Source organism: Rhinoderma darwinii, chromosome 2 (genome assembly GCF_050947455.1).
Source record: "Rhinoderma darwinii isolate aRhiDar2 chromosome 2, aRhiDar2.hap1, whole genome shotgun sequence".
In the NCBI taxonomy this organism is placed as follows: domain Eukaryota; kingdom Metazoa; phylum Chordata; class Amphibia; order Anura; family Rhinodermatidae; genus Rhinoderma; species Rhinoderma darwinii.
In genome coordinates this window covers 191149115-191171026 of record NC_134688.1, presented here as the reverse complement: position 1 = coordinate 191171026, position 21912 = coordinate 191149115, and the positions used below count along the sequence as shown (strand labels likewise).

Here is a 21912-nt window from a genome sequence, read left to right as displayed (position 1 = left end):
TGGTGGAGGGAAGGAGGTTGTCACTCAGGATTTGACGGTACATGGCTCCATCCATTGTCCCATTGATGCGGTGAAGTAGTCCTGTGCCCTTAGCAGAGAAACACCCCCAAAACATAATGTTTCCACCTCCATGCTTGACAGTGGGGACGGTGTTCTTTGGGTCATAGGCAGCATTTCTCTTCCTCCAAACACGGCGAGTTGAGTTAATGCCAAAGAGCTCAATTTTAGTCTCATCTGACCACAGCACCTTCTCCCAATCACTCTCAGAATCATCCAGATGTTCATTTGCAAACTTCAGACGGGCCTGTACATGTGCCTTCTTGAGCAGGGGGACCTTGCGGGCACTGCAGGATTTTAATCCATTACGGCGTAATGTGTTACCAATGTTTTTCTTGGTGACTGTGGTCCCAGCTGCCTTGAGATTATTAACAAGTTCCCCCTGTGTAGTTTTTGGCTGAGCTCTCACCTTCCTCAGGATCAAGGATACCCCACGAGGTGAGATTTTGCATGGAGCCCCAGATCGATGTCGATTGACAGTCATTTTGTATGTCTTCCATTTTCTTACTATTGCACCAACAGTTGTCTCCTTCTCACCCAGCGTCTTACTTATGGTTTTGTAGCCCATTCCAGCCTTGTGGAGGTCTATGATCTTGTCCCTGACATCCTTAGAAAGCTCTTTGGTCTTGCCCATGTTATAGAGGTTAGAGTCAGACTGATTAATTGAGTCTGTGGACAGGAGTCTTTTATACAGGTGACCATTTAAGACAGCTGTCATTAATGCAGGCACCAAGTTGATTTTGAGTGTGTAACTGGTCTGGAGGAGGCTGAACTCTTAAATATCTTTATATCAATTTGTTTTAGTGTTTTATTTAAAAAAAATATATATTTATTTGTGTGTTTGTGTTTTACTTTTTTTTTAACTTTTTCTTGTCTATGGGGGCTGACATTTTTTTTCCATCTCTGTATGTGTCGATTAACGACACATACAGACATGGAATACGGCACATACAGCCCCATAGTGAATGCGAACGGGGCCCGGTCCATCCACTATGCTGTACGCCGTCTGTGTGGGAACGGCGTATGCGCCGCTCCCACACATTCCAAATTGAAGGTCTTCGGCCGAGCGACGTCCGGCGCTATTTTCTTGTGGCCTGGAAGCCGCGGCCGGACAGTAAGATTACTACTTCCGGTCGCGGCTTCCGGACTTGTGCACTTGGAGCGGAGGGAGCAGATGGAGCGGACGGACCGGAGGAAGCGGCAGCGGCAGGAGCAGGTAAGTTAGGTCTGTGTATGTACGTGTTTTAGTGTGTGATTACTACTGTATGTAAACCTACTACACTGTGTGTTAGCTCAAAAAATGGCGACACACAGTGTAGGAGGTTTGACCGTTCAATCCCCTCCTTTCTCCTGGCACTAGCCAGGATAAAGGAGGGGGGATTCTGTGAGCTCACTAGAGCTGTCAGGTCTGTATTTCACACCGAATAACCACCTCTGTAAATTGAAAGCTGAAGGCATGCCTGGAGAGAAGTACACCACACAAATGTCTGAGGTACAGCTTCAATGTCAGCCAGGAGGAACTGAACTTTATTCACAACAAAGAAACACACACAGAGAAGACACATGCCCCTCCCTATAAGTTTTACTATACATTCTTCTGCACACTCCTCTTTGCATTCCAGGGGGCGGTGTCTTCCATAGGTGTGTCCGACATGAACAAAGAACTTGTTATATATATCAGTATATTACACAAAGAACTGAAATGTATATACATATGTGTGAGGATAATATTTTTCAGACAATATACATAGTAATGATCCCTGACAGTCCCCCCTAAAAATATTATTCTATCCCTGAGTCTTGCCTAGCAACCTACCACTGACCACTCGAACAAGGCGGGTAGGGGTTTTGGATTTCTTCACCAGCTTGAGACGAGCTACTCCTGATGAGTAACCCCCCTTTGTACCTGGACTTCCAAGGTGTCGGAGTGGTCCTAACTTTCCCTATTCTCCTCTGGATACAGGATGGTTGTCTTGATATAATCTACAAACCACTGCTGGTTGTAATATATATATATATTAATCCGGTCTACATTTTTATTAACAGTAATAATTGTCGCACTGTCACTTACTGTCCTAATGGGACTTTACCCCTGCAGATATGACAGGTCATGGGCAGCACAGTGACCTTCACCTCACACCTTCACATAAAACTCCTCAGATTGTAATTTGCAGCACCGTGGCATATTTACACGCATTATAATTATAAACCTCAGACATTATAAACAATAGGGCCTCAACTAATAATCATAATGCTATCACCCTCAGGTTTCGGGTCCTATCAGTTCATTGCCAGTCCTGTACACCATCGTCTTCTTCTTCTCCTGTCTTCTGCTCTTCACTAACTGTCACCCTCAGGGTAACCCACACAATTGTGGAGTCAGACTACGTTGGTGTCCAGTGGGGGAGTTATTATTACCCCCTCCTAGTCACTTACTTATCAAAACACTTGATCCTGCTGACTGATTCACTCAGGTCTTTGGTCTTTACTTTGATCTTTGCTGACGTCATCAGGACTTGGTTTGGTCCATCTCATCTGTCCGACACCGTCTCCTTTAGTTTACGTCATCAGGCTGTACATAGCACCTCATGTTGTGAGCCTGGGGTGAGATCCCACGTAGGCGGATTAGTGGAGTTGTATTGTGACTATCAAACCCTCCGCATCTGTACTCTTCCTCTGGCAAGTTACTTGTCTGGGCGGCCGCTTAGAATTGTGACACTGCCGTCAGTTCATGATAAACGCGTTGTAGTGGCTCAGGCTGCGCCTGCCGCATCTCAGTGATGGAGTTCATCGTGTTAAAAGTCTTTTAGTTCATATTTACTGGCACTTGCTGGGGACCCCCAACTCTTGTCAATTGTTAACATAAATACTAATCTGGTGATAACATCATCCTCATACATTATAAACGTTGTTCTAAGTACATACAATAATGTCAGGCCCTTAAACAACATCAAACACCTTTATATATATAAGGAAAAACTTCTCTGTTACAATGGACAGGGCACCTAGAAGATGTGTGATTACTGGGTACATTTCATTTGCACTTGGTGATACTCTTTCAGCAGGATTTGTACCTTGATCTCAGCTGATCGCCTAGAACATCTCCACCTCACAGAAACATACACAGATTCCACATGTTTATCTGACAAGTGTCTCAAACCAATTTTTCTTACTCTAATCTGGTTCGTTCTACCTGGGAAGGCCTCTCAAGGTCTGTTCTCTTCGTGGGAGGCGGGTATGATAAGGTTGGCACCGGTCTGCCAGGACTGTTCTGTAGGCAAATCAAACAGCTCTAACAGAATTTAGCAGCAACAGCTGTAAAACCTGGGACATACCAATTAGATCTTACCAAATCGATCCTTGCAGTCTTGGGGCATATGTGAGGTCATGCACCATCAATGCAAGTGCCATCAAGAGTGCCTTGGGTGTTACCGGTTCATCTTCCCTTATCCGTCCACATTCTGTTAGAATCTGGTTCTCACGCCTTCCGCTCCCAGTTGGACTCTTCCTGTGAAGAACAAGCTTTTCATAGCCTAATCAGTAATTGATCTTAATCAGATAATTAACTTGAAGGAGAACATTAACAATGACAGATTTATTTTAAACGTTCACACTGGTCAGTAACTAAAACTTACAAACTGATTCTTCTTCTTTATATACATATCTATACTTACACATATACACTGCACAGAATTCTCTGCTCTAAAATTTCCCTTTCACAACAAAAATAAACAAATAAAAATGTTTTCTAATGGGAATATTCCGCTTCTGTACCTTTTATCTGACGCATGACTCTAATAGTCCAATGCTAAGGCTGGTCCAGAACTTTACATAAAACTTAACCTCAGTATTTAATATTCCCACAACCCTTCTTAAATACAGTTATTAAACAAACTAACCTTGGGACAATGTCTAGAGAACTGCTGACATCTTATCATTGTACAAACACCAGTTCAATACTTGGGATAACATTGTTCCCCCCGTCACTTACACACAAGGTCTGCAGTGGGAAAAATACAGGCCGGGCTTCAGGCCCCCCCTGAGAACAGGTCTACACACATGAGCACTTTGTCATACACTTCTACCTCGGGTAGTTGTATGTTCTGCAGTCGCTGGGACGGGTAATCTGGCCGGGCTGCACTTTTCACAGGTACCTTTGCCGTTTCACCTATGTCATGCCGTGCGCACATCACGCCGGCTGCTACAAACCTAGTGGTGGCATTATTGTATCCAGGGACAAGCCAATTTACTGATACCTGGCCGCACATACCCTTGTTGTCAGTTCTGTCTTCTCTCTCTCTCTCAATTGGCTTACCCGATGATCCAATAAAGTTCCTACTACCAATTGGCCCATAATTGTGGGCGATGCCAAAAGCGTACCTAGAGTCAGTGTAAATGTCGGCCGTCTTACCTTCTGCCAGGTTACAAGCCTCAGCGAGCACCTCCAGCTCCGCTCCTTGAGATGAACAAGAAGGTGAGAGTGGTTTCTGGATGATTTACCTGGTGCCTCGTATCCTGTCTTGTACATATTGTATAATAAAATATCTCTTTATTACAAATTTACATTAGAAACCCATGTCACATATATATATAACATCTCAAAGGGGTGGCGTCTTCATCCTCTAAAATAAAACCAAATGTTATACACTTCTCCACACTCATCTGATAATCCAGAATACTTTGAGAATCTCACTTTTATCAGGTTCTGCAAATACTTGATTAATACAAAAACAAATAAAAATAAAACATTCCTAAAAACTTTACATCAAATTAACAATGTCCAGACAAGTTTTTTATTTTTTCCTTCTCCCCCATCTAAATCTGTAAAGACTCGTGTGAGTGATGTCACCTCGCCTCCTGTGTAACTTTGCTGGAGGGGGATGGTCTCTTACACATAAACCAAAATTGTACCTGATCAGTTCCTTCACCCTTCCCCCCTTTGTGGACTCTGCGAAAGTAATGTACCAGAGTTCAAAACTACATCTCAACATAACACTAGTTTAACCCCCTGTAATGTACAACAGCCTGAAACAAAAATGACTTTTTCCTGACAAATACATTTGATCTTTACAATGACATAATTTATATGTGAAATCAAAAATAAAACAATTGTAGTTAGTTATTCAATAAAAACAGAAAATATTATCACTGATAACATTAATTACTGCAAACCAATAAACTGTATATAAAAATAGGGAACAGAAGGGGCACATACATTTTCAAAACCCCGTGTCTCACAGTATCTGTAGTTTAATACATCTGAATTAACATCAAAACACATGAAATCTGATCACATCAGAACACATAAATATCGTAACTTTTATAAACAACAGCGCATGCGCAAAAGAGAAGAAATGTATTTAGGTTTGTAGACATTACTGATATATATATATCTCTCAGCAGTGCATATTGAAATCCCTTTGTCCCATCAGCCCTGCAGACTGCACCCAGTCAGCCCCCCCTGCTCCTCCTCCCAAACACAGCACACTACAGGGGAGAGGGAGGGGGGTCACACACTCACAGCTTCTCACAGCTTCTCACAATCGTAACACTTTCAATGCCGGCAAAACAACATACGTAACTGCAATCATTTATCACACCATTGTATAGAAATTATCTACGTTCAAAACATCAAACATATAATCTTTAACAGTACAATCTGACGGCCACCATCTCTATATTATGATGACGTGTTGTTTCATCAGTGAACTAGACTGGAACTTCTGTAAATAGAAAAAAACACTACAAATGACAAAATTAACAAGGTGATTATTTCATACTGATTTGGTTGGGCCTGGCGTGGCCACATCAGGGGCAGGGGGGGGGCAGCCTCTCCCATTGGAAACACAGTGCGCAGCTGTGAGGGGGGGGGGTGGTTTCCCACCCACAATGAGGACACACTCAACATGAGGTACGGACACCATTACCGGGCGTCGGCTGGTCCTGTGTTTTCTAATACATATAACATACAATACCTTTCTTATTCCTAACTTCCATTCACTTCACCAAATCATGAATAGGATCGGGTGATCCTGATGATTTGAATATGGACCGTAAACCATCCATTCTAACAGTCCATATTATACACGTAATTTATATAACAATTTTCGATCTGCAACTCTTGGTCTGGCAGGAAATAATATAATTTCACAGTCTGCAACGCTAAGTCTAGCCGAAATAGTATCATCTCTAGTCTGCAATGTAATTTATTACGTCTCGCTAGGATATAAAAATATTTAATTAGACTCTCTGGCCTCGCTGGAAATATTAAAATTCCACAGTCTGCAGCTCTCTGGTCGGTTATATAATCTTTTATTTAGACTCTAATTACCCAGAGGATGGTTAGTCGGGCGCGACTAAGGTCTCACAGGTTTTCAACCTCACAGCGGAAAATATCACCTCTGTCGCCTGAGATAATCCAGGAAATCAACAAAAAGGTTCTACAGATTGCCACAAGACTGTCCACTAACACAGATAAGATGAAGATTTATAAAATCAATTCGCTTACCGTGTTATTGCGGAGGTGATCAAATTCCTTCAGTGGGCAACTTTGAGTCCTCTGTTTCACCCTGTGATTGTCGATTGTCCGGATTTTGATATTTCCTCGAGTGAGGTCCCATCTGGGGTGCCAAAATGTCAGGTCTGTATTTCACACCGAATAACCACCTCTGTAAATTGAAAGCTGAAGGCATGCCTGGAGAGAAGTACACCACACAAATGTCTGAGGTACAGCTTAAATGTCAGCCAGGAGGAACTGAACTTTATTCAGAACAAAGAAACACACACAGAGAAGACACATGCCCCTCCCTATAAGTTTTCCTATACATTCTTCTGCACACTCCTCTTTGCATTCCAGGGGGCGGTGTCTTCCATAGGTGTGTCCGACATGAACAAAGAACTTGTTATATATATCAGTATATTACACAAAGAACTGAAATGTATATACATATGTGTGAGGATAATATTTTTCAGACAATATACATAGTAATGATCCCTGACAGAGCGAGTGTGTATTCTCAAATTTTGCAGCATAAAGCAATGTGGTTGCTTTACCACATGCCAATGCTGCAATTTTGGGAATTGCTCCATCTAGTGACCAGCACTGGGAAATGTTATAAATTAGACTCTAATTTATAATATTTCCTGACTCGTGAAAAAATTAAAAAAATTAGAACAATGTTTAATCACTTATACACTAACTGTTTAACAAAAAAAACAAAAAAAAATTTTCTAGCGACACATTACCTTTATGGGTTGCTAGGGGATCAAATACTTATTTCTCTGTGCACAATGCAAATAAATATATATAATTTTGACTATGTGATTTTCTGTTTTTTTTTTTTAAATATAATCTATCTCTCACTGGTAAAATTAACCTAGCCTAAAAATTCTAGACTGTTCATGTCTTTGACAGTGGGCAAACTTACAAAATCAGCAAGGGATCAAATACTTATTTCCTTCACTGTATATATATATATATATATATATATATATATATATATATATATATATATATATATATATACATATATATGTGGGTGGGCGCTGTTATGGCTTAATATGATGGCTTAATATGTGATTTGTCTGGAATGATATTACTCAGTTATGGAGTCAGGTCACGGGACTGTCCTAGTCTAGTAGGGTTTAGTTTAGTCAGAGGCCACTTTTCTCTAGTAGTTCTCTAGTTACAGGGTAAAGGTCTGCTTGTTTAGTGTTTGACAGGGGTTACTCAGGGAAAACTATTGTTTGTTTAGTACTGTTCTCTATGCTAATGTGGATGCCTGTGTGTGTGATTGTTGTGCTCTGGCTTTCCCTCCTTCCAGGTTTGATGACGGCCTGTGGTCTCGGGCGGCTGTTTCAACTCCAGATGCATTACGGCTTAAAGAGGCTTTTTCACTAGATTTTGCAACGCCTATCTGCTATTGCAGCAGATCGGCGCTGCAATGTAGATTACAGTAACGTTTTTATTTTTAAAAAACGAGCATTTTTGGCCAAGTTGTGACCATTTTTGTATTTATGCAAATGAGGCTTGCAAAAGTACAACTGGGCGTGTTTACAGTAAAAGTACAACTGGGCGTGTATTATGTGCGTACATCGGGGCGTTTTTACTTCTTTTACTAGCTGGGCGTTAGGAATGGGAGTGTATGATGCTGACGAATCAGCATCATCCACTTCTGTTCGTTAACACCCAGCTTCTGGCAGTGCAGACACACAGCGTGTTCTCGAGAGATCACGCTGTGACGTCACTCACTTCCTGCCCCAGGTCCTGCATCGTGTCGGCACCAGAGGCTACAGTTGATTCTGCAGCAGCATCAGCGTTTGCAGGTAAGTAGCTACATCGACTTACCTGCAAACGCCGATGCTGCTGCAGAATCAACTGTAGCCTCTGGTGCCGATGTGTCCTCACTCGTCCGACACAATGCAGGACCTGGGGCAGGAAGTGAGTGACGACAGAGCGTGATCTCTCGAGAACACGCTGTGTCTGCACTGCCAGAAGCTGGGCGTTCTGAAGAGAAGTGGATGATACTTCTCGTCAGAACGCCCAGCTAGTAAAAGAAGTATACACGCTCAGATGTAACACACATAATACACGCTCAGTTGGACTTTTACTTTAAACACGCCCAGTTGGACTTTAGCAAGCCTCATTTGCATAAATCCAAAAATGGTCATAACTTGGCCAAAAATGCTCGTTTTTTAAAAATAAAAACGTTACTCTTATCTACATTGCAGCGCCGATCTGCTGCAATAGCAGAAAGGGGTTGCAAAATCTGGTGACAGAGCCTCTTTAAATTAAGATACTAAGTTGGAATGTTAGGGGGCTTAACTCTAAATTTAAAAGAGCTCTAATCTTTAATTTTTTGAAGTACTATTCCCCACATATTATATGTTTACAGGAGACTCATTTAACTGGTCAGCAGATACTAGCTCTTAAGCATGCCTGGATAGTGAGGGGATATCACTCCTCCTACTCTGATTATTCACAAGGAGTATCGCTCCTAATAGCCAAAAGTTTGCGTCTGGAGGTGCTGCAGGTGGCCTGTGATCATTTTGGTCAATATATTATAATGCACTGTTCGATTAATGGGTCATTTTTCAATATTATTAACTTATATGTTCCCCCGCCTATGGATCCTGCATTGCTAGATTTGGTGGCTAAGAAATTATCAGAGTTTCCGATTAGTCTGGAGGTGTGCATGGGTGACTGTAATGACAGGGATAGGGAAACAGACAAGTGAGCCCTAATCTACCCGCCACTCAGTTCCTGCCTACTTGCAACGACCCGCCCTAGGCGACGGGGTACAACTGGGCGACGGTCCCTACACTCAGTAAGTGCACGACAGACAACCAGACAAGGAAACACAGAACAAAGGGAAACGGGGCAGTTGCCCATGGCAACACCGTGAGCAACAAGAGTAGTAAACGAGCCGAGTTAAACCAGGAGAGTACGAGGTGCCAAACGCAGAGCAGGAGAGTAGTGAACAAGTCGAGTCAAACCAGGAGTGTACGAGGTACCAAACGCAGAGCAGAAGAGTAGTCAGTAATCCAGGGTCAATACGAAGTAGGGACAAGTAGTTCAAGAAGCTGCAGCAGGGCCAGGAAACCAACAGAGAAGAATCACAAGCAAGGAGGAACAGGAAAGGCAGGTATAAATAGACAGAGGGCGGGAGCTAGCTCCGTCTGGCCAGGCTGTGATAGGCTCTCCCACTCCTAAGCCTGCCATCCTGAGTGGTGGAAGATGGAGTCAGTCTCACAGACATAGAAGCAGGTGCAGACTGATTACCTATGGGCAAGGATACAGAAGCTGTGCCTGGCAGATCCTTAACAGTACCCCCCCTTTTATGAGGGGCCACCGGACCCTTTCTAGATGGACCTGGTTTATTGGGGAAACGAAGGTGGAACCTCCTGACCAATACCCCAGCGTGAACATCCCGGGCGGGTACCCAAGTCCTCTCCTTAGGCCCGTATCCTCTCCAATGGACCAGGTACTGGACGGAGCCTTGGACCATCTTGCTGTCCACAATCTTAGCCACCTCGAATTCTACCCCTTCAGGGGTGAGAACGGGGACAGGAGGTTTCCTCGAGGGAGCCAAGGACGGGGAGCAGCGTTTAAGGAGGGAGGCATGAAACACGTTGTGTACTCGAAAAGATGGGGGCAACTCCAGTCGGAAGGAGACAGGATTGAGGACTTCAATGACCTTGTACGGCCCTATAAACCGGGGAGCAAACTTCTTGGACGGGACTTTAAGGTGCAAGTACTTTGACGATAGCCACACCAGATCCCCGACCATAAACAAGGGGTTAGCAGAGAGTCTTCTATCTGCCTGAGTTTTTTTGTATGCTCTGGGACGCCTCTAGGTTCTTCTGAACCTGGGCCCAGACTGTGCACAGTTCTTGATGAACGACCTCTACCTCGGGATTGTTGGAACTACCAGGTGAAACGGAGGAGAACCGTGGATTAAACCCAAAATTACAGAAAAAGGGGGAGACCCCTGACGAGTTACTGACCCGGTTATTAAGGCAAAATTCGGCGAGGGGAATGAATGAGACCCAATCATATTGACAGTCAGAGATAAAACACCTTAAATATTGTTCTAGAGACTGATTAGTCCTCTCGGTTTGGCCATTAGTTTCAGGATGGAAGGCAGTGGAGAAGGACAGCTCAATCTCCAACTTTTTACAGAAGGCTCTCCAAAACAAAGAAACAAATTGTACCCCTCTGTCAGAAACAATATTGACAGGGACCCCATGCAGACGCAGGATGTGTTTGACAAACAAGGTAGCTAACGTCTTAGCATTGGGTAGTTTTTTGAGGGGCACAAAGTGGCACATCTTACTGAAGCGGTCTACTACAACCCACACCACCGACTTGCCTTGAGATGGAGGCAAATCGGTGATAAAATCCATGGATATATTGGTCCAAGGTCTCTGGGGAATGGGCAAAGAACGTAGTAAGCCCGCTGGTCGGGACCTGGGAGTCTTGGACCTAGCACAAACCTCACAAGCGGCGACATAGGCCTTAACGTCTTTAGGCAATCCAGGCCACCAATAGTTTCTGGCAATGTGGTGCTTGGTACCCAGGATGCCTGGATGACCAGATAGTGCGGAGTCATGATTTTCCCTAAGTACCCTTAGCCGGAATTGCAGGGGAACAAACAGCTTGTTCTTAGGAAGGTTCCCGGGAGCTGAACCCTGATCAGCAGCAATTTCAGAGACTAAATCAGAATCAATAGAGGAAATTATTATACCTGGAGGCAATATACAAGCAGGATCTTCCTCCGAAGGAGGGCTGGCCATGAAGCTACGCGACAGTGCATCAGCCTTAATATTTTTAGACCCAGCCCTATAGGTAACCAAAAAATTGAATCTGGTAAAAAATAACGCCCATCGAGCTTGTCTCGGGTTTAGCCTCCGGGCCGATTCTTGGAAAACCAGATTCTTGTGGTCGATAAGGACCGTTACCTGGTGCCTAGCCCCCTCCAGGAAGTGGCGCCACTCTTCAAATGCCCATTTAATGGCTAAGAGTTCGCGGTTGCCAATATCATAGTTACTCTCAGTGGGCGAAAACTTCCTGGAGAAGTAGGCACAGGGACGGAGATGGGTGAGGGACCTGGTACCCTGGGACAAGACAGCCCCCACTCCCACCTCGGACGCGTCAACTTCCACGATAAATGGCTCCATTTGGTTGGGCTGAACCAACACCGGGGCCGAGATAAAGCACTTCTTAAGGGCCTCAAAAGCCTGGACAGCCTCAGGAGGCCAGTGGAGGAGATCAGCACCCTTGCGAGTGAGGTCCGTAAGAGGCTTAGCGATGACCGAGAAGTTAGCAATAAATCTCCTGTAATAATTAGCGAACCCCAAGAAGCACTGTAACGCCTTCAGGGAGGCAGGTTAGACCCATTCAGCCACAGCCTAGACCTTGGCGGGGTCCATGCGGAATTCATGAGGAGTGAGGATTTGACCCAAAAATGGTATCTCCTGCACCCCAAACACACATTTTTCGGTCTTCGCAAACAGTTTGTTTTCCCGAAGGACCTGGAGCACCTTCCTGACATGCTCAATGTGGGAGGACCAGTCCTTGGAAAACACAAGTATGTCATCAAGGTACACTACAAGAAATACCCCCAGGTAATCTCTTAAAATCTCATTTATGAAATTCTGGAAGACCGCGGGAGCATTACACAACCCAAAGGGCATGACGAGGTATTCGAAATGACCTTCGGGCGTGTTAAATGCAGTCTTCCACTCATCCCCCTCTTTGATGCGGATAAGGTTATACGCCCCCTGTAGATCAAACTTAGAGAACCATTGGGCCCCCTGAACCTGATTAAAGAGATCAGGAATCAAAGGAAGGGGATACTGGTTCCTTACAGTGACCTTATTCAAGTTACGGTAGTCGATGCATGGCCTAAGACCACCATCCTTCTTCCCTACGAAGAAGAAGCCAGCACCTACCGGAGAAGTAGAGGGGCGAATGTAACCCTTGGCCAAGCATTCCTGGATATACTCTCTCATGGCTTCACGTTCGGGACAAGAGAGATTAAATATCCTACCCTTAGGGAGCTTAGCTCCTGGTACCAAATCGATAGCGCAATCGTATTCTCTATGAGGAGGCCTCCTTAGAGAAAACATCAGCGAAGTCCTGAACAAACTCAGGTAGCGTGTTCACCTCCTCAGGGGGAGAAATAGAATTAACAGAAAAACATGACGTCAAGCATTCATTACACCATTTGGTAAGATCCCCAGTATTCCAGTCAAACGTGGGATTATGCAACTTCAACCAGGGAAGGCCTAAAACCAAATCGGACGATAATCCCTGCATCAACAGTACAGAGCACTGCTCCAAATGCATGGAGCCAACAAGGAGTTCAAAAACAGGGGTATGCTGTGTAAAATAACCATTAGCAAGAGGAGTGGAGTCGATACCCACTACCGGGACAGGTTTAGGCAAATCAATCAAAGGCATAGCTAGAGACATAGCAAATTCCACAGACATGATATTAGTAGACGACCCTGAATCCACGAAGGCACTGCCGGTAGCAGACCTACCACCAAAAGAGACCTGAAAGGGAAGCAAGATTTTATTACGTTTCATATTTACGGGAAATACCTGTGCGCCCAAGTGACCTCCCCGATGATCACTTAGGCGCAGAAGTTTTCCGGCTGCTTATTCTTACTCCTAGGACAGGTGTTCACTTGATGCTTGTCATCCCCACAATAGAAGCAGAGACCATTCTTCCTGCGGAACTCTCTACGTTGTTGGGGGGACACGGAGGCCCCGAGTTGCATAGGTACCTCCGAGTCTTCCGTGGAAGAACGAAGCAACGGAACCTCGGGAGGCATCATGGGGGAGTCAGAGGAGAAAACACATAAACGTTCACGTTGTCGTTCCCTGAGACGTCGGTCAAGTCGTACCGCTAAAGCCATAACCTGGTCTAGGAAGTCAGAAGAGGGATAGCTAACTAGCAGGTCTTTCAGGGCGTTCGACAGACCCAACCTAAACTGGCACCTTAAGGCAGGGTCATTCCACCGAGAAGCTACGCACCACTTCCTAAAGTCAGAGAAATACTCCTCAACAGGTCTCTTACCCTGACGTAAGATCACCAGCTGACTCTCGGCAAAGGCAGTTCTGTCAGTCTCGTCATAAATGAGTCCGGGAGCAGAAAATAAACGATCAACGGAGGAAAGTTCAGGGGCGTCAGAAGCCAAGGAGAAGGCCCATTCTTTGGGCCCTTCCTGGAGCCGGGACATAATTATACCCACCCGCTGGCTCTCAGAACCTGAGGAGTGGGGCTTTAAACGAAAATAGAGCCTACAACTCTCCCGAAAGGAGAGAAAAGTCTTCCGGTCCCCTGAGAACCGGTCAGGCAACTTGAGGTGGGGTTCAAGAGGTGAGGTGAGGGGCACTACCATGGTAGCATCAGGCTGGTTGACCCTCTGAGCCAGGGCCTGGACCTGTAGGGAGAGACCCTGCATTTGCTGAACCAGGGTCTCAAGGGGGGTCCATAGTGGTGTGAGGGACCAGGGTAGAGTAGGTATATGGGCTTGTGATTATGTAATGACAGGGATAGGGAAACAGACAAGTGAGCCCTAATCTACACGCCACTCAGTCCCTGCCTACTTGCAACGACCCGCCCTAGGCGACGGGGTACAATTGGGTGACGGTCCCTACACTCAGTAAGTGCACGACAGACAACCAGACAAAGAAACATAGAACAAAGGGAAACGGGGCAGTTGCCCACGGCATCACCGTGAGCAACAAGAGTAGTAAACGAGCCGAGTCAAACCAGGAGAGTACGAGGTGCCAAACGCAGAGCAGGAGAGTAGTGAACAAGCCGAGTCAAACCAGGAGTGTACGAGGTACCAAACGCAGAGCAGAAGAGTAGTCAGTAAGCCAGGGTCAATATGAAGCAGGGACAAGTAGTTCAAGAAGCTGCAGCAGGGCCAGGAAACCAACAGAGAAGAATCACAAGCAAGGAGGAACAGGAAAGGCAGGTATAAATAGACAGAGCGTGGGAGCTAGCTCCGTCTGGCCAGGCTGTGATAGGCTCTCCCACTCCTAAGCCTGCCATCCTGAGTGGTGGAAGATGGAGTCAGTCTCACAGACATAGAAGCAGGTGCAGACTGATTAGCTATGGGCGTGGATACAGAAGCTGTGCCTGGCAGATCCTTAACAGTGACTTTAATGCAGTACCGGATGCGTTGGTGTATCGTATGGGTGGGGTGGACCAGGCTTCTGCTTATCTTAATTCATGGTCCTCGGCGCTTCATCTCACTGATGTGTGGCGTTGGAAATCTCCATCTGAGATTATACACGTATTATTCATCCACTCATAAATCTTTCTCTAGAATTGACCTTGCAATAGACTAGAGAGATTTTTTTTGCCTGCAATTAATTCCATTACTATTACTCCTAGGGGTATATCTGATCATTCAGCTCTTCTCTTAACATTTTCAGCGGGTCCTCCCATCGCCTCTAAGGTCTAGAGGCTACATCCGGCGTGGCTTGGTAATACTGAGGTAGTGTCGGAGGTCTTGGCCTCTCATGAAGTGTATTGGGAAAACAATTCCTCCCACCCAGACCCGCTAGTTATGTGGGATGTATACAAAGCTACGGTGAGAGGAGCATTTGTAGCAGGAGTGGCTAAATATAGGAAAACCCTTGGGGCCAAAGAGAGGTTCCTGACATGTGAGGTCCAACGGGCTGAACGAGATTATATTGTGAACCCTCAACCTGACACCAAGAGCCGGTGGGCGGGAGCCCAAAGAGAGTTGCTTCTTATACACACTGAGCAGACTAAGAAACAAGTACTAGCTACTGAGGCATCTGTATTTGAATTCGGGGATAGGAACGGTAAACTCCTGGCATATCTATCGCGCTCAGAACTTCCCTGTGTGTCAATTTCATCTGTTCTCTCTTTAGAAGGAGCGATATGTACTACCCCGAAGGAGATTTATCATATCTTTTGTGATTTTTATTCTGTACTATATAGTTCCAAATGTTATGGTCCAGTAAGCACTGTAGAGCGGTTTTTACACTCCCTTCCTTTGTGGTGTCTGTCAGCTGCTCAGGCCATTGAGTTAGATAGCCCCATTATAGTTGAAGAAATAGAGGCCACTATTCAGTCCTTGCCTACAGGTAAAAAAACGGGACTTGATGGATTGGGGGGTGAATGGTATTGGGCCAATAGTGATGTTTTGGTGCCGAGACTTTGTGACGTTTATTCTAGTGCTCTTGAGTTGGGTGGTTTACCGGCATCTATGCGGGAGGCACTTATTGTGGTGGTGTTGAAGCCAGGGAAGGACCCTACTCTACCGGATTCATACCATCCTATTTCACTTATTAATTCTGATGTTAAGATACTAGCCAAAATCCTTGCTAATAGATTAAAGAAGATTATATTGTCTTTAGTTCACCCTGATCAAACGGGCTTTATGCCGGGGAAGTGTACGGACATTAATATACATAGATTGTTTCTGAATATTGATGCGGCAGGGGGGATGAGTCTCCTGGGTTCGTTCTCTCTCTGGATACATATAAGGCATTTGACTCGGTTGAGTGGCGCTATTTATGGATGCTTCTTTCCAGGTTAAATTTTGGTCCAAGTTTTATGGCACTTGTTCGTCTCCTATATGAAGGGCCTTGTGCCAGAGTAAGAATGAATCTGGATATATCAGATTCCTTTTTATTGGGACGTTGTACCCGTCAAGGCTGCCCACTTTCCCCGCTGTTATTTGCCCTGGCCATCGAACCTGATTGGTGCTCCAGATCTCTCAGGGGTTCTCACTAAATTGTACACCTTCATTACATCCATAGGTACTAGACCATTTGATAAGGCATTTTTGCGATGGAGGGATGATGTCCCTACATTGACAGAGGAAGACTGGCGGGAGGTGGAATTCTCTTTTTTTGATTCAGTGGTGAGTGCAAGGGATTTCTAATACCGTCTAGGTTCTTGCATAAGATTTATTACACGCCAGTTGGGCTTCAGCGGATAGGAGCATTGACTTCGGATAATTGTTTTCACTGCCAGTCAGACGTCGGTACCTTTCTACATTGTGTGTGGATTTGTCCCAGAGTTGCCCCCTTTTGTTATGAGGTGGTGGAATGTCTTCATACCCATTATGAGTTTCTGCGACTTCTTACCCCTCAGATCTGCCTCTTGGGCATTATGGATGACGTTATACACAACCACTATGATAAGATATTCTTTCACTTTGCTATGTTTTGTGCCCGGAAAATTGTAATTATGGCTTGGAAGAGCACAGAACGCCGCGTTTGATACACTGGCTGCAACTAGTAAATAAATATATACCTATGTATAAGAAGCTCTACCTTAGTAGGAAATGTCCGGATAAATTCGGGAAAATTTGGTCGAGGTGGTTGGACACTCTAGAGACTGCGGTTTAATTGTCACTTGAAATTGTCGGGATGTGGGGGGGGGGGGGTTTGAGCACAAGGATGAATGTGTGTGTATTCACACATTTATTGGGACGTTGTACCTGTCAAGGCTGCCCACTTTCCCCGCTGTTATTTATGATGAATGTGTGTGTTGGATTCAGCTAGGCTCTTGGGGAAGATAATATAATTTATTTTGTATATGTTATATAATGAATCTGCTCTGGATTGACATTTCTTTCTAATACTAATGCCTTTCTGAATGTCTTTTGTTTTGTATTGATTGTAAATTGGTACGTGTTTTGTACAACAAAAGTTTTTGAAAATAAAGCCTTATAAGAAAATTAAAATAATGGGTTGTTCGCTGAATACAACCGTGGTACTGTAATAGGATGCCACCATTGCAACAAATCAGTTTGTTAAATTTCTCCCCTCCGAGATATTCCACATTCAACAGTGAGTGGTATTAACCACAGAAACTCCTCAATGGAGTGGCCGACCATGTAAAGTTACAGAGTGGGGTCGCCGAGTGCTGAGGCGTCTAGTGTGTAAAAATCGCCAATGCTCTGCTGACTCAACTGCAGAGCTTCAGAACTTCTCTGGCATTACCATCAGCACAAAAACTGTGCCCCGGGAGCTTCATGGCATGGGTTTCCATTCCCGAGCAGCTGCATGCAAGCCTTACATCACCAAGCAAAATGCCAAGCGTCGGATGAAGTGGTGTAAAGCACGCTGCCACTGGACTCTGGAGCAGTGGAAACGTGTCCTATGGAGTGACAAATCACGCTTCTCTGACTGGCAGTCTGATGAACGAGTCTGGGTTTGGCGGATGCCGAAAGAACATTACCTGCCTGACTGCATTGTGCCAACTGAAAAGTTTGGGGAAAGAGGGATAATGCCAGTGGGTTGTTCTTCAGGGATTGGCATAGGCCCCTAAGTTTAAGTCAACATAAATCTTTGACGTTTTGGTCAAATGTATTCTTCCAACTTTGTGGAAACAGTTTGGGGAAGGCCCTTTTTCTGTACCAACATGACTGTGCCCCAGTGCACAAAGTAAGGTCCATAAAAGCATGGTTGGGTGAGTTTGGTGTGGAAAAACTTGACTGGCTCACAAAACGCCTTGACCTCAACCCCATTGAACACCTTCGGAATGTACTAGATTGGAGATTGCGAGCCAGGCCCTCTCGTACAACATCAGTTTCTGACCTCATAAATGCTCTTCTGGATAAATGGGCAAAAATTCCCAGACACACTCCAAAATCTTGTAGAAAGCCTTCCCAGAAAGCGGAAGCTGTTTTAAATGCAAAGGAGAGACCAACTCCATATTAATGCCTATGGACTTAGAAATGGGATGTCATAAGATCTCCTGTAGGCATCCCAATACTTTTGTCCATATAATGTATATGCAAATGAAGTAAGTAATCATGTCATACCCAATTTATCTTGAAACCATAAGAACAAAAAAAAAACACCTTAAAGAGAACCTGTCACCTACCCAAAAAAACTGCATCTAACATCCCAGATTGCAGGCGACTCGCAGATTCAGACGCTTTTTATTTTTTTTCTTCTAGTCCCCACCATTGCTGAGATATCGGTGCCGTAATTTCTGGTGTCTGATCTGCAAATGTGGCCTTTGACTGTCAAGTGGGCGGGTAACATCTGTCACGTGATAAGGGGTAACTGCCCACTTGACAGTCTTATTTGCATATCGGACACCAGAACGTACGGCCCCGATATCTCAGGATTGGTGGGGGCTAGAAGAAAAAAATATTTAAAAAAATAAAAATCATCAGAATCTGTGAGGTGCCTACAATCTAACGGAGATGTCAACTGCATTTTTTTTGATCAGGTTACAGGTTCTCTATAAGGAATCTGGAGGTTCATGGATGATACTGGTTGGTCCATGATTACACCCCACACAACGTTAGGGAAATTGTAGCCGTTACAAAATACAACACATCAAATATATATTTTCTAAGTATGGATCTCTATGTAGTGCAGTAATGAATAGAATGCACGCGGTAAATACCATCACAGTAATGTGTCTCTGTATTAATCTGGAGCAAACCCGATTTAGTAGAGATAATAAATCCCTTAATGCTTCAATGACAGCCAGCCGTGAAAAAAAAGACTTTAATCCTGCACACGGTAATTTTGTGCTTGTTACATGCAGCTGCAGGTAGGGGACCTGCCTGTCAGCGACACCTCAGTGAGAAATGTTCTTTTTAACCGCTTCAGCCTTTTTGATCACTTCATCCAAAGCGTTCATTGAGTAATAACATTTTAGAACGGTTCTAGCGACACCATATGTTATTGAAAAGTAAAGAAGTAAGTGTATAAACTAAAGAAGTGTATAAACTACAAAAGTAAGTTTAGAAAGAAGTAGAAAAGTGGGGGAAAGTGCATTTTTTTATTATCTGCCTTATCCAGAATATAATAAAATGTCTATACATATTAGGCCAATCTATCCCAGTGATTTAGTGATTTAGTGTTTAAAGGAAAAATTCTGTTAAACTGATCTTGTGATATGTCAGACACACGTGAGAGTCACAATGTTGAAGTCTACGATCTTAGACCGCCACTGATTTGAAGACGAGCTCTTTAGAGAGTATAAACCCCTTTGACACTGCTCATAAATTTCTGTTACTGAAAATCTATCACTACACTCACACGACACACTTCCCTTCAAGTGAAGCTAACATGAATCTATATCAGAGGATCATTCTGGATATCTTTTTTTATGTGTTATTTTTTCTACCCAAACAGGGACTGTACTGGGTTCAATGGAAGAAAATTGAATGGAATTTGATAATTATTCTTATTCAAAATGTCTTCCTTAACAAATTTGAATGTTCTTAACTCTTCGAATTTGAATGTTCTTTCAAACACAGTTATTGTGGTCTATATATACTGTAAACTAACTTTGAATTTTGTTATCATGTATTTTCTATTCATTTCCATGCATAAACACTAAGGGCCTGTTCACATCTGCGTTGGAGGCTCTGTTAGGGTTCTCCCTGGCAAATCTGGCAGAAATTACCAGAAGCAATAGCGTGTGGTATTCTTTCCGGTAAAACCATGGACCCCCGACGGAAAGGAGACGGTACCTAGAAAAGTCAATGGGTTCCATCATCTGCCGGCCGGTGCTGTCCATGTTGCAATGGAACCTTTGCGTCCGGCATTCCCTTGTACTGTTTGACGCAGCAGAACAACAGAATGCTCTGACGCAGATGTGAACAGGGCCTAAATGTAAATTATATTAAAATGCATCTATTGAGTAAAACCCAATGACATATATATATTTTTTTCAGGATGAAATTCTGACGGTGATCAGACGTGTAGATGATAATTGGGCTGAAGGAATGTTAGGAGACAAGATTGGAATTTTTCCCATTCTCTATGTAGAGGTGAGAAAATTACAGTCATGGACATACATGTGGTAGAAAGAGGTCAAACTACTATACATCACAGAATGATAGCTATTTACTTGTGCAAAGAATGTGACTATTTACATGGGAAAATGAAATATTCTGTTACAATATCAGGAATTATATTGTTTGTATCTACTGTGTATGCTTTTACAGACACTAGAAACATTGTCATTCTATAAAACACGATATATTAATGTGAAAAGGTGCAATAAATGTATATGTATAATAATAATAACAATAATGTCATATTCATTTTGTTGGTTTTGTGTTGACCATTTCACATTTTGGCGTATATACTGTTACCACAGGAAGCAATCCGCAGTCCTTGAGGTCATTTACATTAATCATAACATTCCATTACAATCTTTGGCCTAATTTAGGATTTTCCGGTGTAATTGATCCCGGCCTACGTGACACACTAATATTTGAATACAGTATCCAGAGATATACTGAATGTCTATAATGTGATGTCCAACACATAACAAATATTATTAGATATGATCAGTTTACTTTATATCATGAATGAAGTAATAGTTGCTTAATAGAACAATATGAATCCCGCAAAGTGCACACAAAATGAGATGGTTATGGTTTTTGTACAAGCTTAATATGTAGAGACAGACTGTGCTAACTACTTTCTTCTTTGTCAAAGAAAAAAATAGAACTTTGCTTTTATGCACTTTGGTTAATGAATTTAAGTATGCGTTATAGTTAAAGTGTAGTTAATCGTTAAAAAAAACTCTTGATATGTCATAGTGACAATTCAGAAGTTTTGATCGGTGGTGGTCCGAGAACTGAGACCTCTACCGTTTACTAAAACGAAGCGGCAGAAGGTGAGCGCTGTGCCGCTTCGTTTCTGCTGGACTGTCCGAGGAAAGCCGGGTGAGCAGTGTATGGGCTCAAAAGTACACCGCTTGCTCGGCTTCCCATGAAAAGCAGAGCAAAATAGAAACGTCATAGCGCTTCTGAATTTTCGTTTAAGCGATTGGTGGGGGTCTCAGTGTTCTGACCCCCACCATATCAAAACTTCTGATATGTCACTGACATGTCAAAAGTTTTTTAAAAATTTACTCGCCATTTAATTTCCTGCAACTGTACTTAATTAGACATCAGAATGCCTATATTATAAGCTATTTACTGGGGACTAACATTGGGACTTCAGAAATATTCAACACTAGTACTAAAAAAAAGACCATTTGAAGTGCTGCATACTGGAATAACCTTACAGAATGATGTGTGTAGAAGTCTATTTGTGCATGAAATTGGGGGAAGCAAACCCTACAAAAGCAGATACAAGTGCCCCTGAGTGCTGAGATTTCTCCCTGGTGAGGCAAAGTACGGTTGGGCTAGAATTCTGTACTGATGTCCCCGTTTTTACATTTTATATTGTCTGTATGAGGTTTAGGGACATATGAACAGGCATACACTTATGTTTCATGAGAAGAACACAGTACAACTTGCCATAGAATAGCATGAAATGAATTGTGAATATGGAAGTACGGTTACTTTACATAGTTCTTACTTCAT

The 21912-nt window shown here is 43.6% G+C and overlaps 1 protein-coding gene across 2 annotated transcripts in view; it reads left to right on the top strand.

Moving 5' to 3' along the window:
- Positions 1 to 21912, top strand: part of SH3RF3 (SH3 domain containing ring finger 3) — a 437353-nt gene that overhangs the window by 237220 nt on the left and 178221 nt on the right. For both annotated transcript variants that reach the window (XM_075852650.1, XM_075852652.1), the window contains exon 3: positions 20266 to 20361. In XM_075852650.1, the coding sequence (XP_075708765.1) occupies positions 20266 to 20361 (96 nt within the window). The remainder of the gene's footprint in view (positions 1 to 20265; positions 20362 to 21912) is intronic.